The sequence below is a fragment of the Leucoraja erinacea genome, chromosome 15, assembly GCF_028641065.1.
Source record: "Leucoraja erinacea ecotype New England chromosome 15, Leri_hhj_1, whole genome shotgun sequence".
Taxonomy (NCBI): Eukaryota; Metazoa; Chordata; class Chondrichthyes; order Rajiformes; family Rajidae; genus Leucoraja; species Leucoraja erinaceus.
Window position 1 is genome coordinate 14004611 of NC_073391.1, and position 24343 is coordinate 14028953.

Genomic DNA, 24343 nt, shown 5'->3' on the forward strand with positions numbered 1-24343 from the left:
GATAGAGCTCTAGGGGCTAGTGGAATCAAGGGATATGGGGAGAAGGCAGGCACGGGTTATTGATTGGGGACAATCAGCCATGATCACAATGAATGGTGGTGCTGGCTCGAAGGGCAAAATGGCCTCCTCCTGCACCTATTTTCTATTTCTATGACCTCACCACAGAAAACCCACCTCAAATCTGGTTGTCCACCACTATCCAATTACATTACATGATGGTTTTGGACGCCACCAAGAAGAAATGTATGATATATTAATTTTACACGGAGAGTCATAGGTGCCTGGAACATCATGCAATGGAAGGTGGTAGTAGCTAATGTGATAGCAGTGTTTAAGAGTCATTTCGACACACATGAACAGGCTGAAATAGAGGGATACAGACTATGTGCCAGCTGATGGGATTAGTTAAATTAACATCATGGTTAGTGAGGGTGTGGTGGTCCAAAGGGCCCGTTCCTATGTGTGCTCTGTTCAATGCTTGTTCCATGATGACCTTTAAGTTGTAACATTAACTGAGGGGTCTACCACAGATTCAGAACTCACTTACTCGTAGAAGGTAGAGGATGGAAATAGAGCTGGCTTACCGATGGAAGCAGAGGAGTGTGGTGGAAAGACAATATTCACTCTGGAGGTCTGTAACCAGAGGAGTTCCTCAGGGATCTGTGCTGGGACGACCTCTGTTGTTTTTGATATATGTAAATTACGTAAATAAACGAAGATGGGTTGGCTAATAAGTTTGCAGATTACATAAAGATTGCTGGGGTTGTGAGGAAGGCTGTCAAAGTATACAGTGGTAGACACAAAATGCTGGAATAGCTCTGCTGGACAGGTAGCATCTCAAGAGAGAAGGAATGACTGACATTTCAGGTCTCAACCCGAAACTTCACCCATTACTTCTCTCCAGAGATGCTGCCTGTCCCGCTGAGTTACTCATCATTTTGTGTCTACCTTCGATTTAAACCAGCATCTGCAGTTATTTCCTACACAAAGTATACAATGGGATATAGATCAGCTATAGAAATGGGCAAAAAAGTGGCAGGTTGAGTTTAATTTGAGCAGTGTGTGGTGGTGCAGGTTGGGAAATCGAATGTAAGGGGAAAATATAGAATGAATATACAGCATTGATGTACAAAGAGATCTTGGGATCGATGTCCATAGCTCCTTGAAAGTGGAAACACTAGTAGATAGTGAGGTAAAGAAGGTATATGGTGATAGTATGGGAGTGAAGCTGACTGGGGATGAAGAACTCTAGGTTTTGGTACAATGAAATGTTGATCTGCTCAGGAACTCAATTTCTCAGCAGAAGAATCTGGTTGCTGGTTATTTATTCCACATTTAAAACTGGTCAGGGAAAACAAGTAGTCATATTAGTGACTTTACACAATCATCTGTTTAAGAAAGAACTGCAGATGCTGGAAAAATCGAAGGTAGACAAAAATGCTGGAGAAACTCAGCGGGTGAGGCAGCATATATGGAGCGAAGGAATAGGCGACGTTTCGGGTCGAGACCGTTCTTCAGACACAATCCTCTGTCGTGAAGCTCATTTACCAATGCATTAGCAAAAAACATGAAACACAATCCTTCAATAAAATTGCAATTTGACTTGTTCAGTTACAATAAATAACTGTCCCTCATATAATGTTCTACTGATCAAAATCATCATGAATGGTCATTTTACAGAAATTACTCCAGAAATTTCATTGGAAGTGCACAATAATGTATACGGGAAATGCATACAAGGCCAACTTTTATGATGAAGTATTTGTTTTACCTGATGGTGCAATCATCTCTTCCCTTTTTTTATATTGCTTAATGTGTTGATTTTTTTAAACTTCACATCCAACATATATTATCAAATCAAGATATGGCAGGGGTAAATAAATATATGGGTCATGTAGGCCTGTGGCCTACAATATCTGTGCTGAACATGATGCCAAGTAAAACTAATCTTCTCTACCTGCATGTAATCCATATCCCTGCATATCCATGTCCATCTAAAAGCCTCTTAAAAGCCACTATCATGTCTGCATTTAAGAGATATATATATATATATATATATATATATATATATAGATATAGATATAGATATATATATAATCTTTATATATATATATATATATATATATATATATATATATATATTATATGCTGTATATTACAACCTAACCTCTGCCTTTCAAGAGTAAGGCTCCATCCAAAATATCAACACATGATGGATTACATGCATCTTAATCTTCTGGATCAGCCTACCATGAGACTTTATCAAATTTCTTAGTAAAATCCACATGGGCAATATCCACTGCCTTACCCTCATTCGTCACCTTTGTCATCTCCTCAAAAACTTAAATCAAGTTCGTAGGGCATGACCTACTGCGGACAAAGTCATGTTGACTGTCCCCAATTAGCCCATTTTCTTCCAAATTAGAGTAAATCGTATTCCGAAGAATCCTTTCCAATAGTTTCCCTACCATTGACATCAGGTTTACTGGCCTATAATTCCGTGGGCTATCTCTACTTTAACAAAAGAACAATATTGCCAATGTCTGAAGAAGGGTTTCAGCCCGAAACGTTGCCTATTTCCTTCGCTCCATAGATGCTGCTGCACCCGCTGAGTTTCTCCAGCTTTTTTGTGTACCTTCGATTCTCCAGCATCTGCAGTTCCTTCTTAAACAATATTGCCAATGCTCCAGTCATCTGGGACCTCGCCAGTGGACGCCACAAACATTTTCATTAAGGTCTCTGCAATATCCTCAATTGCCTCTCTCAAATAAGCTGGAAATGATCTCATCATGCCCTTGAGATTTATGCACCTTAATACTTTTCAAGAGATCCAATACCACTTTATCCTTGATCTCAAACTGCCCTGTCACATTAGTATACCTCACACTGATCTCATTACCCTCCATGTCCTTCTCAAATTTGGTTCATATCTTTTATCACTTTACAATAAATTGGCAAATATGTAATGGATGCTTGCTTTCACAAGTATGTTTATAGAAATTATTGATTTTTTTGTAATGCTGAACCATGTTTTGCAATATTTATTATATATTGACATTTGTTTATATGCTTGTAAACATGCAATCATTTAGTCAATTTTCTCTGCTGTTTCCCTCCACTTTTCTGAACTTTCAACTCCCTTTAGTTTCTTTCCTATGTCTCCTCATGATCTTTACAAGCCCATCTTATTCATTAGGACCAATTCCCACCACCAACATTATTCTCACAAAACCGCTGACCACGCAACTCCCCATGGATTACTAAAGTACTGATAGTTCAGTTATAACATGTGTTTCCATACCACAAATTGGATATAATGTGTTCATGAATTGGAGAACACTCTTTCTATTATGCAGGCCAAATTGGTAATGTTGATTTCAATTGGGAAATAGGGAACTACTTAAAAGTGACCTTGAAAAATGACAAGCAGAATAAAGCCTATTTTACAAACAACAACCTGGGTTTCCATGGGACCTATGTAATCAGACACCATTGTCACTGAAGGTACACAAAAATTCTGGAGAAACCCAGCGGGTGCAGCAGCATCTATGGAGCGAAGAAAATAGACGATGTTTCAGGCCGAAACGTCGCCTATTTCCTTCGCTCCATAGATGCTGCCTCACCAGCTGAGTTTCTCCAGCATTTTTGTCTACCACTCTCTCTTAAGATTAGTCTTTCATTTTCACTGTGGGAGGCCATTGAAATTCACAATCGATCGCTTTTATTGATATGTGCAATGATGCTCTATTAAATAATGTAACATACAGCCTTTAGCATTTTTAGCTTGCAGTAACAAAAATGAACAAACCTATTAAAAAGACCTTTATTTTTGGCAAATTTCTAATTCTGAGCACTATATTTCACAAAGGCTGTGATTACCTTAGTGTAGTTATATTGAATATTTACAAGCATGATTTCAAGGATGAGTGGCTCCAGTTCAAGGAATAGCCAGAAAAGCTTGGGTTGCTGTGCTTAGAGTACAGAAAGTTTATCTCACCTCCATCTTCTTTACAATACCCTCCCCCCAACCCACCATTACTCACTTTCTTTACTCTTCCCTGCTAATTTGATCTAACCATCACCCCTTCTTTATCTGGATCCACTTATAGCTTCTTCATTTATGAAGATTCCAGAATGTGACGCTCTTTGTTATCTCTACTTATCACCTCCATCTCCCCCCACCCCCCACCAACCGGGCTCCATCTGTCCATCAATACTCTACTCACCAGGTTCCACCTATTGTCTACCAGCTCCTGTGTCATCCCTCACTCTACCCTCTTTATATTGGCTACCCACCACACCCCAACCCTGCATTTGTAATCCTAATGCAGGGCCTCGACCCAAAGCATCAACTATACCTCTCTCTCTCCCCAGATGCTGTCTAATCCATTGAGATCCTCCAGCTGTTTGATGTTTGCTTCTACCTTCAGCATAACTTACAATGTGATTACTGACAATACTTTATGTGACTATTTCAGTATGCAGTACTAGCTATAAATCAGTGTATAGTGTAATAGACATAGACATAAATTCCTTGATCATTAAAAATTAAATATGGCTCAAAGAAAAGTGCTATTTTTGCAATTAACACAATATTCTGCTATATTTCATTTCATACACAGATTTCATTTGTCTCTGCTACACAAAGTTAAGTTCATTATTTATAACCAATCTAATGTATTAATAAGCAAACAATTTGAAGATCAATAGATGAAATCATTAATCACCTGCATATCTTTCATAAATACACTAAAAAATGGATAATCTTAATCAAATGAATCCAGGTATATAATTTCTATGAAGACTGAATATACGTGAAACATATTCTAATGCTCCTGACTTTTACATCAATATAATTTATTATACATCAAGTGAATATTAAACTGCAGCTTAAGCTTTTGAAATAACACCATCATTTTTTATTATTGGTGAGACACAAAAATAACCTCAACATTTCTAAAATTTGTAGTTAACGTTTCATATTCTTGAATTACATTGAACTTAAAGACACAATCAGGCTATATTTTCTGGGCTAGAGTTAGTTCAGAATTTCTTGACGCAGCTGAACATTGTGAAAGCTTGGAAGTCTCAATCAGCAAATTATTTTACAGACTGGTTTATGAAATTGTACTGCTTAAAGAAATAAAATTGCATATTGAGATATTCAAAATGAATTTTCTCAGTTAAATAGTTTTCATTATATTGGAGAGGAAAGTTATTTCAACTGCCTTCTTTAAACCACCTTCTCCTGCCCCTCCATCCTTATTTCCAACAATGCACATGAACATCTTTCTCACCAAGATTAATACCACCAGTCAAAATATTCTACCTTTAAGTCCTTTTGAAAAATGAATACTGGAAACAATATCAGTGCACAAAGGAAATAAGTCAAATATAATCCTAACCAACAGCAGCTAAATAAACATTTGGCTATTTGTAAGATTTTTATTTGTTCAAATATGTTGATCAGCCTGCTTATGTCACATTCCAAAGTTAATCTACTGCCAGTGACCAATCTGAATATTAAGCAATTATGAAACTCATTTAAAACTATAGTTTACATATTTATTTTTCCTTTTCCAAATCCATCCCCAAGAAACTGGCCAAGCCTCCAATGATAGAATTCAAAGCATTCAAAATAAGAAATTAATCCCTTAAAACAAAGAATCGTGATGTTATATCAAAACCCATGTGTTTCAAATGAACAGGAGAAATCGGCTACCAGAAGAGCGGTAGCTAATGATTTGTATTGATTTAATTAAGACAGTTGAAATGTTTTAAATAATTTTAAGTGCGTCTTATTAGTATTTTAATTTTTTTAAATAATTTTAGTTTAGAGTCATAGAGTCATGGAGTTGATACAGTGTTGAAACAGGCCCTTTGGCCCACACCGGCCAACATGTCCCAGATGCACTGGTCCTATCTGCCTGCGCTTGGTCCAAATCCCTCCAAACCTGTCCTATCCATGTACCTGTCTAACTGTTTCTTAAACGTTGGGATAGTCCCAGCCTCAACTACTTCCTCTGGCAGCTTGTTCCACACACCCACCATCCTTTGTGTGAAAAAGTTACCACTCAGATTCCTATTAAATCTTTTCGCCTTCGCCTAGAACCTAGGTCCTCTGGTCCTCGATTCCCCTACCCTGGGTAAGAGACCCTGTGCATCTACCCGATCTATTCATCTCATGATTTTATACATCCCTATAAGATCACCCCTCATCCTCCTATGCTCCAAGGAATAGAGACCCAGCCTACTCAACCTCTCCCTATAGCTCACACCCTCTAGTCCTGGCAAACATCCTCGTAAATCTTCTCTCTGAACCTGCTTCTTCCTGCATACAGGCGGCAACTGAGGAGTGCACCCCCAGAGGTGAGGACTGCACAGAGATGGTCTGGGGAGGCAGAGGAACAATTAAAGGACTGCTTGGAGTGAGTCGACGGGCAATGTTCAAGGACTCGCAACAGACCTGAATGAATTTGCCACAGTTGTTACAGACTTCATAAGGAAATGTGTGGAGGACTGCATCCCAACAAAACCTTTCCGAGTGTTTCCTAACCAGAAGCCTTGGATGAATCAGAAGATCCGCATCCACATCCGCCCTTGTTAAACATCCCAAAATGCAACACCTCACACTTCTCTGTATTAAATTCCATCAACCATTCCTCAACCCATCTGCCATTTGATCCAGATCCTGCTGCAATCTTTCACAACCGTCTTAATTATCTGCCAAACCACCCACTGTCCTGTATGTTCTTATCCAATCAATCATCCAAATTCTCAACCAAATCCTTTTAACATGACATTTTTCTGAATAGATTCCATGTAAATTTGCATGTAGGTAATGTTAAGACTTTGAAAGTTTGGGGTCAGTACCTCCTGCTGTCAAAAAAATTCTCTCAGGTCTGTTCAAATGAGTGTCTCTGTGCAGCACTATGTTGGACCGGGATTTACCAAATCAACTAAGAGATGGAAGAAACAGCTTGATACAGGTGTTGGTGGTTAACAATTTCAGAACCACTGAAAGAGTTGCCTTATTACTACAAATTGTAATTGCATCGTGGAAATCTGAATTGGCAATATTTTCACCACTGCATTTGAGTTCCTAATTTATGGGTAAATTCACAATGATGTCTATGAGTAACTGATATATCTGAATAGTTGCCAAATTTATAATAATGTGCCCCTAAATTTCAACAAACAATGAGGTTCAGCAAAATGTAATAAAATCACATACTGTATTGTTTGGATTTATTTATTTCCCTTTCTTTCCATGAGAAAAATATTAATTCCAAAATGCTACTTAAAAATCCACTTAGGAAAATACATTGGTTTCAATGCAGGAGACACTTGCAAAATTATGTAAGCCTTTTGGCTCACATAATTCACAAATCACTACTCAAAAATTAGAGATATGCAATAAAATTAATGTCTCTTGACAAATATGCCGATAGCATGGTTTTGTTTTAATGAAGATTGTGAAATAACCAGTTTTCTTGGAATGCAACCCTCCTTCCCCTATATTGAGACTGTCACCCGCATGCATTTTATTTTAAACTATCTTTGAATTTCCAACAAAACAGCAAAATACAACCCCAACATTTCAAATAGTTGGTTTTAATTTGTATACCTGTAGTTCAAAGTTTGCTTGATCAAGAAATTTCTTGTTCAACATATCTGCATACTGATTTATTGCTCGCAAGAAGACTCTGAAAGACAAAAGAAAAGAAACACATTGAACCACAATCCAAAATGCAACAATGATAAACGTACACAAAAGTTTAAAGTTGTACATTGGGAAAAAAAAGACAATTTCATGGTAAATATAGCATTATCAATCTTGTAGGATCAGGAACAAACATTTCTTTCAAGAAATTATTTCGGAAACGGGCAAATCATACCGTGGTGGAGGAACTCAGCAGGTCGGGTAGTATCTGTGGAGGGATTGGACAGACCACGTTTCCAGTCAGGACTCTTCTACAGAATGAGGGTCCCATAGCAGAAGTGTCCACGTTGCGGGGCTGGAAACTGAGCTAATTCTGCTACCACCATCATCTATTGTAACAAGTGGTGGCTCCCACTGATTGTCACCAGAAGCTTGCATCCTTTTCAGGACGGACGATGATAGCAATGTCAACATTTGTAACAAGATAGACTCGAAAGAAGGGTCAGACTGACCATTTCTTCCCCATATGCTACCTGACCTGTTTAGTTCCACCAGCATTTTGTGTTTTGCTCAAGATTCCAGCATCTGCGACTCCATCTGTCTCCATTTCTGAAATGGGGTTTGTGTAGGATTAGTGTACTTGGTGCATGAAGGCCAGTGTGGACCTGATGGGCCAATGGGCCAGTCTCCCTTCTGTAGAACCATATCAAATCTTGTTGAAGCATATGAACAATAAAACGTAACAATGAACGGCTTTTTTTTTTGGAAGATTAAATATTCCCGAATGCAAAGAGGTGCAAGATGAGGGAGGAACTCTCAATTTCTTCATCCTTTATGTGATACCTCATTCATCCATATAGTAACAATATACATTGTGAAAAATATCAATTTCATCTGTGAGGTTCATTCATGTTGTTACTACTTATTCCTTTTCTCTAGAATATAAAGTACAATTGTTTCCAGGAAATGATGGTTCAATGGACGATAATAGCAGTTACATAGCAGCCGCATGCCCTGCACAACAATCACTGCAGGGATTACCGAATGCAAATATTAGAGAGTAAGTTATGCATGTCTGTTTGTGATGATACACTCAGCATGAGTAATCAACATAAGGCAAGAAACAACCCAGAAAGCTGCTTAACAGAAGTGGAACCACACTCTCAGTTCTTGGGAAGGTAGAGAAGTGAATGTCAGAAGCTTAAATTATGGAAATTATAAGTGCTTACCGAAGACAAGCACTTATTTCAAGTAGTGGCAGGCTTTTAACATAATGACTGAAATTAATGAGTCCATTTCCTGCTATGCAGTCATTTTATTTGGCATGCCCATACTGCAGTTTGCTACATGCATGCCCATTTTCAGGTATTGCTGCAGCTGGGCTTTCATATCAGGAGTCAAAGTTACCAACCTTTACAGTTTTGTGGGAGGTTAAATAACTGGCATTGATTCTGCAAACTGATATGGAAAAACATCAGGGAAAAGAAGCATCAACTTAGCAATATATAAATATTGTAAAAATTGTCAGCATTTGTTAATGCGTGATTACAGACAACAGTACTAATTAATGGAAATGACAATGCAGATTATTTAGCCATCTGTGCCTTTTCTCGTGTTAATTCTGCAACTGAAGTAACATTTTCCTAACATGTCTTTTTGATCTGTTTATCCAATTTCCTTTCAAATTATGTAATAATTAACTCAAATATTCATCTTTGTAAAATGTTCCTGTGTCGATATAATAGATACAGAAATTTGCAGTGGACTCAAAACCTCGGTGCAATAAACAATAGAGAGGATATTATTGCCAGAGTTGAAATTTAACACGGAGAAATGCAGTGTTACTGTTTGGAAAGAAGAATGAAAGACCAAATAATCTAAAAACTGTGCAATTCCAAAGAGACTACAGGAACAGAGAAATTGGGGTATAAATCTTTAATAGGTTGAAAAGTTTAAGAAAAGCATCCATAAAACTAGATTTTGTAAACAAAGTCAGAGAACACAAAAACAAGAAATACTAAGACAAAATGAAATCTGATGACAAGTGTTCAACAAAATATTAACTCTGTCCTTTTTCCACTGATTATGAGTGACCTGCTGTTTCTAATATTTCCTGTTGATAATTTTTTATGTTACTGATTTGACTCTCACTGGAATATTTTGTCCAGTTCTGGACAATAAAATTTATGAAGTATGTGATGACCATTGAGTAGCTATGGTGAACATTTATTAACATGATTTAAAAAATGAGGGTCTCCAGTTCAATTAATAGATCAAGAAGCAGGGGTTGTTTGACTTAGCATAAAAAACACTAAGATGAATTTTCACGTAAGTGTTCAAGTTCATGAAGAGAACAAAAAAGTAAATGCAGGTGACATCCGTGATATAGGAGGGGCTGTGTTTCTAAAACTATCTGCAACATGATTTTCTGCAAGACAAACATACTTCTCCCATTGAAGCACATGTTGTAAATGGAGCTATGTTCCTATGGAATATTCTTCTCTTGTTATTTTATTGCTGTTATTTAACAGCTGAGGCCAACATTGGAGTCAGGGATTGAACAAGGCTCATGGATTCGGAAAATGTTTAGGAAGTTGGAATATCAGGGAGATGGGATTCGAGGATCTGAGTTATACAGTTATAGAGTGGGGAAATAAGCCCTTTAGCCAACTTGCCTATGCCGACCAACATCCTAGATCCATCTGCTCTACCACACCTCCCAGAACCCTGCCATTCACTGCGTAGGTCCTGGCCTGGTTGGACTTCCCAAAATGCAACACCTCGCACTTCTCTGTATTAAACTAAATTAACCATTCCTCAGCCCACCTGCCCAACTGATCAAGATCCTGCTGCAATTTTCGACACCTACATTATCACCCACTTTAGTGCCATCTGCAAACTTATTAATCGTGCCATGTACATTCTCATCCAAATAATTGATATAGACGACAAACAGCAATGGACCCATCACCAAATCCTGAGGCCCACCGCTAGTCACAGGCCTCCAGTCCAAAAACAATCTTCCACCATCACCCTCTACTTCCTTCCATAAAGCCAATTTTCTATTTAGTCAGCTAGCTCTCCTTGGATCGCATGCAATCTAACCTGAGTTCATGGGAGAAAGGTGTTGTAGTAAGGGTTCAGGGGAGCAATGTTTCTAGCGGAAGTAGAATAAAGACTGAGGGATTACTTGCAGATCAATGAAAATGCCTCACAGATGAAGAAACGTCTGTTGACATGGACTGGAGAGGGCACGGTAAAGGAATAATTTAGCCATGACTTTCAACCCAATCAACATTGTCCCACAGTATTGGGAAACTAAACATAAAAACTGACATTTGTTTTTTTTTTGCATTTTGTATTTATTCCCCCCACCACATAAATTCTGTAGAAATTAATTTTATTTTGTGCCTCATATTTTTGGGTAGTGATATGTGAAGGCAAATTTCTGTTACCCAAACCGTCCGAACATGGGGGTAAAGAAGAAAAGTTATCTTGTTTGAAAAGGTGCAGAATCACAAGGAAGAAATGAATGTTCTGCAAAAATGCCCATGCTTTATCACAAAATGAGGATATATGATCGGCAAAAACACAACCTTAAAAGAGAGGCTCAACCACCTCTCCATTTTGAAATGGCTCTTCCCCATCATGTTTGTCTGTACCTGAATACCTATTCTTCATGGTCCTTTTTGGTTCTGTGCTTGAATGTGTTTCTTCCAGCATATTCCCCATTATCCGTTTTTATATTTACTTAAATTCCCATTTATAATTAGCCCTTTTCATGAAACTTCTATTAAGTTGTCTGGGAAAAATGCAAAGGCTCAAATTCAGTGAATCATACTTAAAACATTTTTAAACACATGTAATCAGGAAGAATTTTGCGCTAGAACTAGCCAATGGACATTGGTGTTACTCAAGAGAGTTGATTGGTGTTTGTTTGGGGTTGCTGGAAGGTTAGTGTGCCTTTGCATAAATAACCTCTCATGGTAGGGTTTAATCAGGGTGGGATGTTCACTTCTTCTTCCCTTGTAGATGCTGACTGACCCATTATTTATAAGGTTGTCGGTCTGTGCTCTATATCGGCTGTGGGCCGAGCATCGAAAATGTCTCTAGAATTTACCTTTCGTGACCCATGTCTGGGAACTACTTGAAATTTTGCACAGATTTATATAAAATATAATTGAGGTGATAACTCATCAGTGCCAAAAGTTGCATATTAGTTAATTAAGCTAATTAGTCTGAAGAAGGGTTTCGGCCCGAAACGTCGCCTATTTCCTTCGCTCCATAGATGCTGCCGCACCCGCTGAGTTTCTCTAGCAATTTTGTCTACCTAAGCTAATTAGAAAATGAGATCGAAAAAGTAAGCGCCATCAATGCTCATATTACTCCATGGGGAGCCGAATTCCTGCTGCTGTCTATTTAAACCATATATTATTTACCATACATATATATATGACATGAATATGACTAATTATATATAATTATATATAATTAATGATTAATTATATGATATAAAAATAATATGATTAATATAATTGTGAGCTATTTTGAATCAGACTGCCGCAGAGGTCCGGCTCCTGAACCCGCCTAATTAGTGGGTGAGGGCAGTTCCTGTGGGTTCCCCCGTCTACTGAACCCCACTGACTGCCAGTGTGCAGAGTGGGTGTCTTGGCCATAGTGGGACTGGGGCAGTGCCAGGCTGGGGGAAGACTAAGGCTAAAGCAGGAAAATGCCTAACCCTAATGCTAACTCGCCCCCCTCCCAGAGCTGCTTCCAAAGCTACTCACGGCTGGAGCTGGAGCCGCTTTGGGACCGGCTGCGGGCTCCGTACGTGTGGCCCGCCCCGCAACGCGCCCACACCCCGGCCAGCATGCTCTTCTGGATGTGGGGAGTAGCAATGCCCCATGCACGGCCGCCCGGGCCGCCTTCAGCACCACTATAGCGCCGGCTCGTCAGTCTGCCCGCTCGTTCGCTGCAACACTGGCCTGCCGACAGCCCGACCGACCACTCGCAGCACACACCGGCAGCCCTGCTGCCCGACCGATCCTTCACAGCACTCACTGGCCTACCGATAGCCCAACCGATCCTTCACTGGATCCACCGGCCTACCGACAGTCCGTCTGACCCTTCACAGCATCCACCAGCCTACTGGCAGCTCGACCAACAGACTGATCGACTGACCGACTGACTGATTGACTCTGACTGACTGACTGACTGACCTTAATCCTAATCCTAACCCTAGCTCTACATTTGTCATTCATCATTTTTATTTAACAGTTCACATCATAACTTTACAAAGATAAATCAATTGTAAAACAAAATTATCAGCAAGGTTAGCATTACCTTTATTCCTTGGAAACCTTGCTATTGTTTTGATGTAATTAGGAGGCAGCCATGATCCCAGTGTGCTCGCTGCCTAGCTACCATGAAATAAAGCTTGTGATTGAGGTCGGACGCCAATTGACCAATGTCAAACGAGCATTGATTGGACAATTACTACTCGGAAAATTGGAGGTTTTCTCATATTTTAAAAATATGTGCAGGTTTTGTTCTTGACGAGTTTCAGGTATGATTTGTATAATATTTCTACACAAAATGTTACAAATTTAGGTAGTTACGTGATTTGGGTCACAAATTTAAACAAAAAAGCCCACAGCCTAAGATGCAATTTTTTTTTTGCTTTTCCCAGAGTAGATTTGTAGATTTAAATTTTAAACATACTTCCTTTCTAATTAGTCCCAGTCATGAAGAGGGATGGAGATGAAACATTAATTGTGTTTCTCTCTCCACAGATACTACCTGACCTGCAGAGAACTTCCAACATTTTCTGTTTTCATTTTAATGCAAGTAATTCACTTCTGTGGAACAGATTTTTCAATTATTTACTTTAAGGCCATGTCATATCCATTCTGCAATTGCTCAATGAACATTTGGAACAAAGCCAATTATTTAATAAAGCAGTTACCTTGAGACAAACATTATTCTCCCATAAGAGCAGCATGGTTATGCTGAAAACTGATTCTGTTGAACCTGTTGCAAGGAACAGATAATAACTACAATGTTTCCAACAAGTTTTGTATTGGGTACTCTGAACATTAACATTCGCTTTAGCTGGGATATAATGCCTTTTAGAGTCATGGAGCCATGCAGAAATTCAGCACGTAAACATGCCTCTCGGCCCATTGAGTCATCACTAACCATCAACCACCCATATACAGTAATTCTATATTAATCACACTTTTTATTCTATCCACATTCTCATCAACTAGATTCTACAGGCTGGGAGCAATTTACAATGGCCAATCTACAGGTCTCAGTTTAAACATTGAAAACGCTCATTACCTATGTTCAACAAGAAATCACACACCAAAGAAGAATGAAGACATTAAAAACACTGGATTTAATTCACTTAATTTTGTTATGTTGCTGACTGCGTCCAGAAATACCAAGGCATTTACTATCCATCCCTAAATGCCCTTGAATTGAGCACTCAGTTATGTTTGGAGTTCAGACTAGGCATGGATGGTTGGTTGCCTTTCTAAAAGGCTATTAATGCACCATATGGTTTTTAACGACAAAACAGCAGCTTCACGGTCACCATCATTGACAGTAGCTTTATATCCCAAATTTACTTAATTAATTAATTGAAATAAAATTCCCCAGCTGTCATGGTGAGATCCAAACATATGTCTCTGGATCATTAGTGCTGGCCTCAGGATTAATTATCCAGTAATTTAACCATAATGCCAGTGTATCACATGTAGTGAATCAGAAGACAAAAAATAAACTTCCCTGTTAGGTTGGAGTTAAGTAACAATTACACACACATAAATACTTCAACTTCAGGGAATTTGAAACCACGCTTTAATTGCATGCAATCACCTTTTGGTGATGTGTTATCCATCAGTTCCACACATTTCTGTGATTGCAGTGGATACTGCTTTAAAGTGACCATAGTTTGAGCCAGGGAATTAAGAGGGTCTCGGTCAACCAACTTTGAGAAAAAAAGCACAACTGTTAGCAATTGTAAACCTCTGTGTGCTTGTTACAGCTACTGAATATCAAGGAGTCACACCTCTATATCTGATACAATTTTTGAGGGAGACAAACTTAAAAGATATAACTCCTTCTTTCTTAAATCGATAAAAAGTCAAGACCTTCGGCTGAAACATTAGCTGCATTTATCTTTCCATAGATGCAGCAGGATCTGTTTAATGTTTCCTGCATTTCCAAGTAATTAACACCATCTAAATGGCTTAATTTAAGGGGATTTCAGTTGTACTAACGGCCTAACTACTAATGTTCGGCAACGCTTTTCTGACAAAATCAGTGACTTCAATCATCTGAAGAATCAAGTTTAATTGAAAATGTTCAAAAGGTTACCTACTCTTTCTCCAAAAAGTGTGCAAGTACAGCCTTTGCCAAGTCAGTTAACACAAAATCATTCATTTGCTGTAAACTTCAACTCTTCACTCATTAATGACTGAGAAAAATCACCACACCTCCACTGTGTCCTAACGTGTCCTACGCTAATTTTATTTATGTGGAGTTAAAGCAAAATAGCCACGAGGGGCTAAATCAGTGTACACAAGAACTCAACGTCAGGCAGCAGCTGCGGAGGAAAATGGACAGACAATGGAACCTTTATCAGACAGATCTGTAGATGATTCCATAATTAGAAACATGGAAACATAGAAATTAGGTGCAGGAGTAGGCCATTCGGCCCTTCGAGCCTGCACTGCCATTCAATATGATCATGGCTGATCATCCAACTCAGTATCCCGTACCTGCCTTCTCTCTATACCCCCTGATCCCCTTAGCCACAAGGGCCACATCTCTCCCTCTTAAATATAGCCAATGAACTGGCCTCAACTACCCTCTGTGGCAGAAAGTCCCAGAGATTCATCACTCTGTGTGAAAAAAGTTCTTCTCATCTCGGTTTTAAAGGATTTCCCCCTTATCCTTAAGCTGTGACCCCTTGTCCTGGACTTCCCTAACATCGGGAACAATCTTCTTGCATCTAGCCTGTCCAACCCCTTAAGAATTTTGTAAGTTTTTCTATAAGATCCCCTCTCAATCTCCTAAATTCTAGAGAGTATAAACCAAGTCTATCCAGTCTTTCTTCATAAGACAGTCCTGACATCCCAGGAATCAGTCTGGTGAACCGTCTCTGCACTCCCTCTAGGGCAATAATGTCCTTCCTCAGATTTGGAGACCAAAACTGTACGCAATACTCCAGGTGTGGTCTCACCAAGACCCTGTACAACTGCAGTAGAAACTCCCTGCTCCTATACTCAAATCCTTTTGCAATGAAAGCTAACATACCATTCGCTTTCTTTACTGCCTGCTGCACCTGCATGCCTACCTTCAATGACTGGTGTACCATGACACCCAGGTCTCGCTGCATCTCCCCCTTTCCCAATCGGCCACCATTTAGATAATAGCCTGCTTTCCCGTTTTTGCCACCAAAATGGATAACCTCACATTTATCCACATTATACTGCATCTGCCAAACATTTGCCCACTCACCCAGCCTATCCAAGTCACCTTGCAGTCTCCTAGCATCCTCCTCATAGCTAACACTGCCCCCCAGCTTAGTGTCATCCGCAAACTTGGAGATATTACCTTCAATTCCCTCATCCAGATCATTAATATATATTGTAAATAGCTGGGGTCCCAGCACTGAGCTTTGCGGTACCCCACTAGTCACTGCCTGCCATTGAAAAGGACGCCGTTTATTCCTACTCTTTGCTTCCTGTTTGCCAGCCAGTTCTCTATCCACATCAATACTGAACCCCCAATGCCCGTGTGCTTTAAGTTTGTATACTATTGTATAATTGGTAGTTTCTTGTGTCTCCATTTATATATGTAGAGTTTAATTCTTTCACAATAGTCATTTCAAAATTTGATGGGCATTAAAATGACAAATTCATGATCTGTTAATTTCTTATGATAATAATCTAGAATAATCAACGTTTATGTCCACATCTTTTATTTAATTCTCTGAAATTGTAGTAAAAATTGGAAATGCTTACTGTCACCTTTGCTATGTGTTAGTTTTTTCAATCCAATTAGCTACTCAGCCAACTCAATGATATCAATATTGCTGGAAACCACAGGTCCTCTCTGTGCAAAGTGCCCCGACCGCAATTTAGATCAGAAAAATGCAAATCAAGATTAAAACAACTTTGAAAATCAATATTTTTCAATATATTTTTGAAAAACAATATTATTGAGAACAATATTTTCCTGATTATATAGACAGACTGAGAAATGTCCTATTTACTCTTTCATCTAATTCTGCATTTCCGAAAACAGAAGTTTGTTACCACCTGTTAAAAAATCTTGTTATACCAAATGAAAATTACCAAGACTGGATTTTTGGAAATAATGCAGACACATCAGCAAACTCCATATGTTTTGCCATTTCAGGGGTCACTTCATTGGCTTCTCTGATCATTTCTTCAATTAGTAACGAGGCCAACTTTATTTTTTGATGATCATGAGTAAAGTCACCTTAGAGAGATCACTGTCCAATTTCATATATACTGTTCCAAATAATATTTATTTTAAAATTGTGTTGATTTTTTTTTTTCAAACATAATACTCTTATAACCAATGAAGTTCATGGCTAAAATCATCAAATATTTAATTATTTAAAGACACAGAGGAAGATTATATGACCCATTCATGACTGAATCTAAATGAGCATTGTAAATTATTACGATGATTTGTCAGAGTGACTTTAGCATTTTGTCCACAGCAATTTCATATATGTGCCTCAAGTTTTCTATTTTCAAGTAAACAATAGCCAAAATACCATTATGTACCAACCTTTTCTAAATACAATGCTAAATAGTCTTAACAAACAAATAAAACGATATAGCTATGAAGAGAGTGAAATAACTAAATATAGTATATGATTCGATTTTTAATTAATCAATTCTGAAAATAGACTTAACTTTCAGATTAACTCCCCCCCCTCTTCCCTCCCCCCTCTCTATCTCCCCTCTTTTTCTCCCCCCCCCTCCTCCTTTCCCCTCCCCCACCACCCCTCCCCTAAACCTCCTCCCCTCCACACACCCCTACCCCCTACCCCTCCCTCCCCCTCCCAGCACACCCTCTCTCTCCCTCCTCCTCCCCCCCTCCCCCTCTCTCTCTCTCTCTCTCTCTCTCTCTCTCTCTCTCTCTCTCTCCCTCACTCTCTCCCCTCTCTCTCTCTTTCACTATCTCTCTCTCTTTCTCTCTCTCGCTCCCTCCCTCTATCCCTCTGTCTTTCTCTCCACCTCTCTTTCACTCTTCTCCCTCTCTCTGTCTCTCTCTCTGTCTCTCTCCCCTTTCCGCTCTGCCCTCTCTCTCTCTACCCCCCTCTAGATCTGACTGCAAGTTGGGGGCTATGCGTCAGTAGTTACGGTGGTTATGGAGTAAAAGGAGCAAATTAATAATATTAATATTATATCAAGGGGGGTGGTAATTAGCGTGAGTGCGGGGGGGGGGGGGGGGGGGTTAGTTAGTGTGTGTGACGATGCATGCTGCCTCCCCCTCCCCACAACCGCACGTTGGGGGAACAGACCCACGGGTCTGCACTTGGGTCTAGTATATTACTAAAACTCTCATCTTGTTTGTTTGGATGTCTGCGTGTGAGTGATTGAGTGATTAAGTGAGATCCTGAAATTGAGCCAAAACCGTACACGATAACGCCACAAATTTTTGCACCACCTTACTCACAATTGTCTAATGTGTGTTTTTTTTTAAATCAAGTTTCGTTCAGATTGATGTTGTATTTTACAAGTTATTCACATTTTTAACTTTACAAAATCCCATTTTAAGAAAAATGCACTGGCACCATGGTGACTGACTCAGTCACCATGGGGCTCCCTTCCCTCCCACCTGCTGCTGCTTCTTCCTGTCAGCTGTTGCTTTGTCCGCTCCCTCCTCGCCCTCCCATCACTGAGTCCCTCCTCTTCTCCTCAACCTCCTCCGCCTTCCTCCACTGCCACCTCTTTCTCCTGATCCTCCGGAGCTGCCGACATATTCCACCTTGGAAGTGAAAATAGGTGAGACAGCCTGAAGAAAGCGCTGTCCCCAGGGCCACAATGTGAGCCGCAACAACAGCTGTGTCAACAGGACTGTGCACTAGGTGAAGAAGGGCTCGTCAACCGGATGTGCGCCAGCCGATAAAGAAGGCCTCACTCGTGCAAACCAGCAGCATCGGCGCCTAGTTTTAAGGTGAAATGACACAAAGTGCTGGAGTAACTCAGCAGACTGAATCAGTCTGAAGAAGGCTCAACGTCACCTATCCATATTCTCCAGCAATGCTGCCTGACCTGCTGAATAACTCCAGCACTTTATGTCCTTTTGTGTATTAACCATAATCTGCACTTCTTTGTTTCAACTGCATACAATGATAACACCTTACTAAATTAAAACGGACACTTGCCAATTACAGATCCCCCCCCCATGGTCCATTATAACAAGACTTTACTGGACTTCAAAATATTGTAGGGTTATGAGTATGAGCAATGGAGATGGACTAATTGAAAGTCTATTCAAAGAATTGTATGCAGGAACCATGATTTAGGGTTGCAGATAACACCAAAATTGGCAGAGTACTTAAAAACGAGTAAGAAAGTTGCAGGCTTTAGGAAAATTAACATCGAATTTGGTTCAGCAAGACGTTGGCAAATGGAATTTGATTTAAAGTTCTGAGGTAAATAATTTGAAGGGCAAGTAAGAAAGTCCCCATTTTGCTAACACTTGACTTACATACAGCTTATACATATAAACAAGGATTTGGTAGACAGGTGGTATGGATTTTGATGCCTGCTACTGCACTACACACGACTGTTCTTGACACTAGCTGGAATTGTGCCACGTCAAACCCAAGAATATATTCCAGGCAACACTTTGATATTCACTTTATAAATCCTATCTAGAAACATGCCATCCAGGCTACCCGTGGTGATCTTTTTGAAACAATCCAAAGCACTTAAAACGTCATCAGTAAAATCTTAAGTTATATAATTATTTGCCCAAGATATGGTCTGGCTGTCAGTTCACAGTGGATGGACACAGTTGATTTGGAAACTGACACGGCAATGTCTTCTATTAATACTTAAGTCATAGAGTCTCAGTCGTACAGCACTTAAACAAGCGCTTCAGCCCAACTTGCCCATGCCGACCCAGAGGTCCCATTTACACTACTCCCACCTGGCCATGTTTGTCCTATATCCCACTAAACTTTTTCCAGTAGAGTTCTTGTATAATCATACTTTATTAAACAATATAACATTCATTTCTAGTTAATTGAGATAACAACTCTTTCACTTCCATCAACAATTCGATCAGAAGTCCTGTGCCTATTGCCCAAGCAGGGCAGAACTGTTGAGGAACAATTTTGCTTAGGAAATCTTTTCCACATATACCATTGGGTTCAATGGGAAAAAATAGTTTGGATCACAGACAATCGCAATGCAGAGAGTTTGCGAGGAATGCAACCATCCTGTAACATGGGGGGCACGGCATATTTTTCCAGTGTCATGAGGTATCTCCTCAGGATAGTTCAGATCTCGGAAACAGTTAGGGAGGTGAGGTTTACTGTTGTCTGTTACACCAGGTTTTGCATCAGGTTTGAGGTTTTGATCTTCAAACATAGTTTTCCTCAGGTAGCTGAACGTCTAGTTTTAAAAGCTACCTGGATGAACATATGAGATTCAATGCTGTGGACCAAGAGTCGAAACCTGGCATTAGCTTTTAGGGTCAGCGTGCATACAATGAGCTGAATTGCCTCCTGTCCTGTGCAATTCCACAATTAAATGATATGTTATGCAAATTTATGCGTCTGTGATGCTGCTGCTGCTGCTGCAAGAAAGATATTAATTCCATCTGGACCTCACTTTTCTTGTATTCATGACAATAAACTTGACGTGATTTGACGATCTTTTTCTGATTACTTAAAACTCTTCTGCCTCAAATAGTCAAGCAATGTTAGGCAGCACAGTGATGCAGGCTTTCTCCCACAACCATAAGATATACTGATTGGTAGTACCCCTAGTGTAGATTTGTGTTCAGAGAATCAGGTGTAATTGATGTGCATTTAGGAGAGAATACCTTATAGGGAAATAAGTACAGGAATAGGATTACTCTGAGAAATGGCATGGATTCAATGGGTTGAATGGTTTTCGTCTATATTGTAAGAACATATAAAATGAGGATTACAATTTTTGTGCTGCTATTGTGCACAACATATGCTCCATACTCCTTTTCTGCCTTTTTGCTCTCCTTACTCACAAGCTTAATGGAAATACCTAAACCCCTTATCACAAACCTCCATTTGGTTCAACTAATCCTGTACATTAACTTGATGGTCACTTTCGGATCCTTCCTTCCCAATGTAATATTTTCCAACTTCAAATCTTACTCTTCTGATTCTGATCTACTAGCTGTTGCACCATTCTAAGACATTAATTTATTTGCAAAAGGCTTCACAACTTCATAGTTTAATCCAAAATAAAGATAGCTTTTTATCTTAACTATTAATACTAATTTATTAATACAATAGATTTCTATTGATGGAAATCTTGACTAGAACCTTTTTTCAGGGTAAACCATAGATTTATCTAAACATTTATTATGATGCACAGCAAGTTGCTACTCTTGATGTTTTTTAAGTAACCAGCTGCTTTGCAGGTCAGACAATTACATCAAAAAGTCACATCTGCCACAAATGCATTTCAGTTAAGTCAACAAATGTCATTAAAATAAGTTAAAAAGTAGTAATTAGCTTTTAAAACGATCATCTTTATTATAAGTTTTGAGAGTGCTTGTGCATATAATTTACAATTTAAATTAATTCTCTATCAAACTTCTATCATCATTATTTCTGCTGAATAAGATCTAATGGGTTATAAATCAGTTAACTTCCCCTGAGCATTAGGGGAATGAGATAATATATGCTGCTACTGCAATGAAGCTTGACACTTTGTTTCAGGTCAACTGGAGCATTAAATAGCTTAGAGATCATAATGTTGTCTCTTGCACTCTGTATGGCTACCACATTGGATTCCTAAATCTCATATGCAGCATGGAAATATCATTTGGCAAGATAGTACATTATCTTTTGCAAGCAGGACAGATTTATAATAAACCTGTGTTAACTGGAATGCTTAAATAAATTTATACAAAATGTTTTCTTTTGTCAATCAAGACTAGCAATTTTAAAATTACACAAAATATCAAGCTTATTAACTTTAGATAACCTTGTAGTTTTTCTATTAATTTTCTATCCCTGAAGACAAACATATATTCAACGTGAAACTTGAGTATCAACTAGTAATAGGACGATTCCCATAACAAAAATACAAACAAATGCTAATAGGAAATATTCCAGAGTAAATCGGGAAGACTAACAAAGCAATATGTAATGTTCAGCAGACATTAAATTATATTTTTTAAACACAGATTTCATTACTATGATTTCCATGAAGAATTATTTTTGTGGAATGACAGCTTAAAGGAACTTTAACGCACGTATATATATTCAATATAGTCCTCCCGTGTGACGCTATATTCAATATAGCCCTCCCGTGTGTACCTTTAACAGGGAAAACCCTTCGATTCTCTAATTAAAGTGCTGTTGTTTAATTTTATACAAATTCCATTATTAAATTAATTTAAGATTATTTTAAAATCAATTGTTCTAGCCAAATGACAAACAATTAGCAATTTAATTCATACCAATTTGAATTTTATGATTACGAATACAATCCCATTTTAAAACTGCCACAAATGCCGTAGGTATTCATAAGATGACTACAAAGAAAATAGATTTCTAATAAAATACATCTAAAATTACATCAGCTATTTGGTAAAATGTTATAATTTAAACAATGAACAGCATACAACTGACAGCAAACATCAAGGATTCTTACTTTGAAATCAATCATCTTACATATGATGTCAGATTTCTGTTTTTGTGAAAATAATTTACATGCGTAATTATGAAGGCAGGAGAACCCACCATAGCCCCGATGGCATTGTAATCTCTGTCATTGAGATCAACATCACAAGATCTTTCATGAGGGGGAACCCTTAAAAAGCATCTGGACCTTGTGGTATACCACAACGTGTTCTCAAAAGCTGCACGGACCCAACTGGCTGGAGTTTTAGTGTACATCTTTAACCTCACATTACTGAGGTCCCCACCTGCTTCAATAATGCTGGTGCACAAGAAGAGTAAGATGACATGCCTCAATGACTACCAAAAGGTGGCACTAACGCTCATGGTGATGATGTGGTTTGAGAATTTGGTTATAGCGTATATCGACTCCTACCTCAGCAAGAACCTGGACCCACTACAATTTGCCTACTGCCACAGTAGATCAACAGGTGATGCAATCTCGCTGGCTTTCCACTCCAAACCACCAAATTTCAGGTTATTTGTTCATAGACTACAGGTCAGCATCCAATACCATCAACCCCAGAGTTATCAAGCTCTGTGAGCTGTCGCAGCGCATCTCAATGCAACTCGATTCTTGACTTCCTCATCAACAGACCATAATCAGTGCAAAATAGCAACAACACTTACTCCTCAATAACCATCAGCACAGGAGCACCTCATGGTTGTGTGCCTAGTCCACTGTTCTATTCATTCTATACTCATGGCTGTGTCACCAGATGCAGTTCCAACTCAATCTTTAAATTCACTGATGACACCACTCGATCGTCTGATTGAATGTTGTCAGAACAACAATATTGCTCTCAACATCAGTAAGACCAGGGAGCTGATTGTTGACTCTTCTAGAGGGAAGCTGATGATCCACAAACCTGTCATCATCGATAGGTCGACAGTTGAGAGTGTCAACACCTTCAAGTTCCTAGGGGTGCATATCTCTGAAGAACTGTCCTGTGCCCAGCTGTCCTGTGCGAGACTGAGGAGATATGGTATATCGACGAATAGTCTCTTGAACTACTGCGGGAGCATGGTAGAGAGCATATTGACGACCGGGTTCAGCCATTCCAATGCCCAGGTACGAGGAAGATTGTAAAGAGTGTGATCACTGCCCAGTCCGTCATGGGTATTGACCTCCCCACAATTGAAGGAATCTATAGAAGGTACTGCCTTAAAAAGGCAACCAGCATAATCTAAAACCCACATTACACCGTCCATGCTCTCATTTCACTCGTGCCATCGGGAAGAAGGTATAAAAGTTTGAAAACCGTGACCTTCAGGTTCAAGAACAGTTTCTTCCAAACAACCATCATGTTTTTGAACATGACAAATACCAGCTAACTATGAACTATGCACTGTCTTAGTTGCACTCAGAATTTTGGTGCTATTTTGTTAGGCTATTTAATTTATTGATTTTCTAAATATATTTCTGTTTTCAGTATATATGTCAATATTGAGAGCGAGTTTCTTTTCTAACTACAGCATTTAATCAAAATCACCAATATCGTGTTTCTACTATTCTGACATATGGTCCATCAGATTTTCTTTTTACTCAGTTAATGTGTGTGTCCAAATGCTAAAAACGTAAATCATTTTGCGTGTTGCATTTGAAATTCATTTTAAATTTGAGCATTTCGATATGTATGCATAGTAGTTATATGTTTACCTAATTGCTTTTTTTCTCGAACATTTAAACTCCTGCCAAAATCTTCCTCTCTGAATAAAATCAG

General features: G+C 38.9%; 1 protein-coding gene across 1 annotated transcript in view; it reads right to left on the reverse strand.

Moving 5' to 3' along the window:
• Positions 1–24343, reverse strand: part of dock1 (dedicator of cytokinesis 1) — a 443854-nt gene that overhangs the window by 153539 nt on the left and 265972 nt on the right. Inside the window, exon 30 of the mRNA XM_055646705.1 lies at positions 7628–7706. Within this exon, the coding sequence (XP_055502680.1) occupies positions 7628–7706 (79 nt within the window). The remainder of the gene's footprint in view (positions 1–7627; positions 7707–24343) is intronic.